The 4435-nt window shown below is 64.8% G+C and overlaps 2 protein-coding genes across 2 annotated transcripts in view; one reads left to right on the forward strand and one right to left on the reverse strand.

Annotated features, from left to right (window-relative positions):
• The first annotated feature begins 218 nt into the window (after positions 1–218).
• H696_06171 (hypothetical protein) lies at positions 219–1599 on the forward strand. Its single transcript, XM_009499913.1, has 3 exons — positions 219–680; positions 834–924; positions 1056–1599. The coding sequence occupies exons 1-3, from the start codon at positions 294–296 to the stop codon at positions 1466–1468; spliced, it is 891 nt and encodes a 296-aa protein (XP_009498188.1). The 5' UTR covers positions 219–293; the 3' UTR covers positions 1469–1599.
• Positions 1600–1729: 130 nt separating this feature from the next.
• The window catches only part of H696_06172 (hypothetical protein), a 6707-nt gene continuing 4001 nt past the window's right edge, over positions 1730–4435 (reverse strand). The window contains exons 2-3 of the mRNA XM_009499914.1: positions 3255–4316; positions 1730–3026 (exon numbers count right to left, since the gene is read on the reverse strand). Coding sequence (XP_009498189.1) covers positions 1827–3026; positions 3255–4316 — 2262 coding nt within the window. The 3' untranslated portion in view covers positions 1730–1826. The remainder of the gene's footprint in view (positions 3027–3254; positions 4317–4435) is intronic.

Genomic DNA, 4435 nt, shown 5'->3' on the forward strand with positions numbered 1-4435 from the left:
CTCGGGGGGGACAGAGGCCCAGCTAGCGCGCGCTTGTCCCTGCAGCTCTCCGTGTCCATGTTAGTGTGGCCCTTCGCCGGGGTTCTCTACCTCTCCCCGTGTTTGCGTATGTGTGCGATGCTTCGCGGGTGTTTACGTTTCCCGGCGTCCCTCTCGGTCGATTGGTTCTTCGCCTGCCCCTCGCGCCCTCAAAAGCTCATGTCGCGCTCGCCGGCCAGCAACAGGCCCCTTGGCTAGACGTCCCTCGTCGCCCCCTTCCCCTGTCCTTTTTTGCCTCCCCCTCGACCGTTGCCATGGCCTCAATCTCCTCCTACCACCCGTCGCCGATTGGCCATGCCGGTCTGCATATGCGCCAGCCGTCCATCCTCGGCTACATGCGCCCCTACAATGGGACCTTCCTGCACCCGCTGCCGATTGTCCGGGACCCGGCCAACCAGAAGTACTACGAGTTCGAGCGCAGCCCGATCTCCGTGCCGGCCATGTTCTCCAAGAACAACCTCCTCTTTGCCCTGGTGAAGGCCCTCATCCTGGAGGGCAGCACCCTTGGCGTGGAGGACCCGAAGAACCGGCGCATCATCCAGAAGAAGCGCCTCCTGCCCAGCGAGAGTGGCTCCCAGATCCCGAAGGACCTGCATGTGACGGTGATCATTGGCTCGCGGCTTGCCCTGCGTGTTCTGCGTGTGCGTTTCTCCGGGCCTCCCTGGCTCTTGCCGGCAGACCCCCGCCCCTCGGGGGCCAACGGGGCTTCCTTCTCCAAGCTCGCCGGACTGACCAACTCCCCGCGATCCCTGCTCTTCCCCCTGTTGGCCCGCGCTTCGCCCCCTCTTCAACAGGATCTGTCCATCCAGTTCACTCGCATCACCCTGATTTGGTGCCTGCGTGAGCATCTCATTTCGCCGCAGCTCGCTTCCAAGATGACCAAGAGTGCGTCCGCACCCGGCTTTCCCAGCTGCCCTGTCCCGTCGCGCGCTTGTGTCCTGCCCGGTTACTCATCCACGCTCGCATGCCTTCCCCGGCTTCGCTCGCCCCTGGCGCCCTCCCCGCCCACCTGCCAGATATCAATGCCTCGGCCATGCGCAAGTACGACCGCACCATGAGCCGGGTGCATGCGTCTCTGGACCTGCTGACCACGGCCCTGATGTCCCTGCTGGTGCCGATGACCTCCATCATGCTGGTGGACTCGGCCCTGTCCACTGGCGAGTACCTCCTGCGTGCCTTCCGCCGCAAGCGCATTCTCGATGCCAACCGCCGCGCCGACCCGAGCGCCTTCCCCATGACCGAGGAGCAGGCCCAGGAGGAGAAGGCCATCTCCCGGGACGACTTCAACACCCAGATCAGCCGCCACATCACCACCGCCTTCAAGGGCATGCTTCTCGGGGCGGTTGGCTACGCCGTTGGCACTCTCATCAAGCCTGGCGTGGGTACCCTCATTGGCGGCTTCATCGGCGAGACCATGGCCGTCTTCTAAGGGGGGTCACCTTGCGCGCCCCTTCCCCCTGCGCGTGCACATGTGTCCACCGGTGGGTATTCCTGCATCCGGACTGGCCCGGTCACTGCCTGCCGCCGCATGCTGGCCTCGCTCGTCTGCCCCCCCCCCCCCCCCCCCATCACTGCGCCATACACCGCCGAGGAGGGCTGCATGTGTGTTTGTGTGCATGCCCGTGTTCGCGTGCGTGTGCCATTGGCGCCGGCTGCGTTGCTGTATGTGTCGAATACAAAAAAAAAGAAGTCCCACTCCTTTGGCTGTATTTTTACCAATCCGATCGCGGCGGGGAAAAATCCACCCGACTAGGGCATGGACTCTGCCGGGGTCGAGCGCTCCCATGTCAGGAAGAATCCCGCTGGGGGTTTGAATCGGACGCCCCGGGGTCGAAATGTCGTCCGAGGTACTCGAAGACTGGCATGGCCTCTCGGCGTGCCTGCTCCGGGAGGTGTTGCAGGCCATTTTGCAGCGGCTCGCGCCACCATCGCCACGATGGCGGCAAGACCGGACGCTGCCTTTGGATCTGCCCCAGGAAGAAGGCCAAAAGGAAGGACACCGAGGAGCGATTGGCACCCAGCGGCCAGGGCGGCAACGGTCTGCCGATCGGGGGGTCATGGGCCGGGGCCGACGTGCGAGGCCTCCCGCAGGGCCTCCCGGACGACCCATGAAGCTGCGCCAGAACTTCGGCCTGGCCGGAAAAGACAGCCCCCGAGAAGTAGGAGAACCCCAGTTCAAGGACGCTCGTGGCCAGGGCCAGATTCCCGAGGAAATCCTCGGCCACTCGAGCGAAGTGTGTCACCGCATCCAGCGTGGCCGCATGCTGCAGCAACTCGGGAGCCTGGTCGGCCGGGATCCCGGCACCATCGGCCGCCGGGTCGCGGAGGTGAGCCACCCAGGGCCACATGGCTGCCAGGGCCCGTGCGGCGGACTGCACCAAGGCCAGCTTCAGACGTGCACCCATGTCGCCTCCAGGAGCAGCAGCAGCATACATTTTGACCAATGCATGCATGCGATGAAGCTCCAGCTGGCTGACCTGCCGTCGGGAGTCGCCCTCCCTCATGCTGGATGATGGGGGAACAGACCACACGACCTCCGGTAGCAGGTGCGCCAGCGAGGGGAGCACGGCACCATGGCTGGGAACAAGGGTCACCCAAGACCGTAGCCACTCACCGGGCGCGCTGCGGCCGAAGTCAAAGCGCAGCCCCAGACGCCGGCGCAGCCGCACCAATGCTCGATCGAACAAGTGCATGGCTTCCAGCGATTCCCCGGCCTCCAGGGCTTGGTGTCCAGCCGCGGCCAGCAGGTCCTCCCCCGGATCGGCGGCCACGCCAGCCAGACGAACCAGCTGCGAGGCGCCGGGCGAGGGGGCCCCCCATTCGACCGGGAAGAAGTCGACCCCGAAAAGGGGGCTCGGCTTGGGACATGGAAACTGTGGAGAGGAGGCTGAGGGCTGGGAGGCGGAAAAGAGCCCCCACATGCCGTTGACCATGCTCGGCGGCAGGCGGAGGTCCCACTTTTGAGCCAAGTCCAAAAGCAGGAGATACTACTCCCCAGAGGGACGCAGAGCCACGAAGGGTGCACAGTTGCAAGCTTTTTTAGATGCGCGAAAAGGAGATGCCATCATTCGAATGTGTGTGTGTGTGTGTGTGTGTGTGTGTGTGTGTGTGTGTGTGTGTGTGTGTGTGTGTGTGTGTGTGTGTGTGTGTGTGTGTGCACGTGCGTGTGTGTGCACGTGCGTGTGTGTGCGTGCGTGTGTGTGTGTGCTTCGTACCCTCCGTTCGGATTCGTCTCGGTCACCGGCGTTCAGCTCGATCCGGGCTAGATTGAAGTGAATGATGGCCAAGAGGAAGGCCTCGGCCGAGCGCGTCGGCTTGAAGATTCCCAGGCGCCGGGCGACCGCCTGCTCAAAGGCCGGGATGCCAGCCGGGGTCCCGGACTCGGAATCCATGCCCACCAGGGCCACATATACCGCACACCAGTAGAGGATCCCCGGCCGGTGCACGCGAGATGCCTGTAGGGGGAAGGAATGCTCGAGGAAAGACCGTAGCAGGCTGTGCGCCGTGGCCGTTGGGCGCCCGGTCGTCCCGGCCAGCAGGAACCCCAGCAGATCATTGAATGCCATGTTGAAAAAGCCGGCTGTTGGAAACCCGATGATTGGCGCCAACACACCGCCCGATGCCAGTGGCGAGTGTCGGCAGTACCGGACAAGCCCCGGCGCAGGTGGCCTACTGGCGCCCGGGTGGCCTGACAAAATGCGCAAGGCTCTGATAAGTGGCCCATCGGGCCCGGTGGAGCCGCCAGATACCACGGCCACAAGTCGACCATGCTGCGCTGCAAAGAGAACCCACCCCAGTAGGGGAAGGATCCGGGCTCGGAACAAAAGGAAGCCCGGGTCGCCTGGCTGGCCGGCGGCACGGATGCCCACATGCAACTGGTGGAAGAGCCGGAGGACCGCAGCAACCCCGGCCTCCCGATCGTCACTGTGCTCGGCTTGACATGCGACCGGGTCGCTGGGCCCCGGCTGGCGGCCAGATGCCCGATTGACGTCAACAGCCATGGGGGCTTCGCCCGGCGAAGGAGTCAGGCTGGGAGCCCCCTGTCCGTCAGGCTGGCCGAAGAGCCCCGCCGAGGCCATGCCACATAGCTCGGCCATGGTGTCAAAGAGGTCATCAACATCATCCAGGCCCGGGGACGCGGCATTTGACAGGAGAATCCGACAGCGCCAGGCCACCAGTGCCGCTGCCAAGCCACTCTCGATGGTTGCCATGAAATCCGCCGGCGATTCCTGGGGCCAGCGGGCCTGCAGGCGAGCAAAAGGCATGAGCTCCTCGGCCTGGATGCCGGCGAGGGGCATGATCGGGAGGGGTCAGACAGAGATGCGGGGGGGAGATCTGCCTGAAAGCCAGCATGACCGCTGGGGGGGGGGGGGGGGGGGGGGAGGAAGACGCACAA

This window comes from Fonticula alba, assembly GCF_000388065.1.
Source record: "Fonticula alba strain ATCC 38817 unplaced genomic scaffold supercont2.23, whole genome shotgun sequence".
Taxonomy (NCBI): Eukaryota; order Rotosphaerida; family Fonticulaceae; genus Fonticula; species Fonticula alba.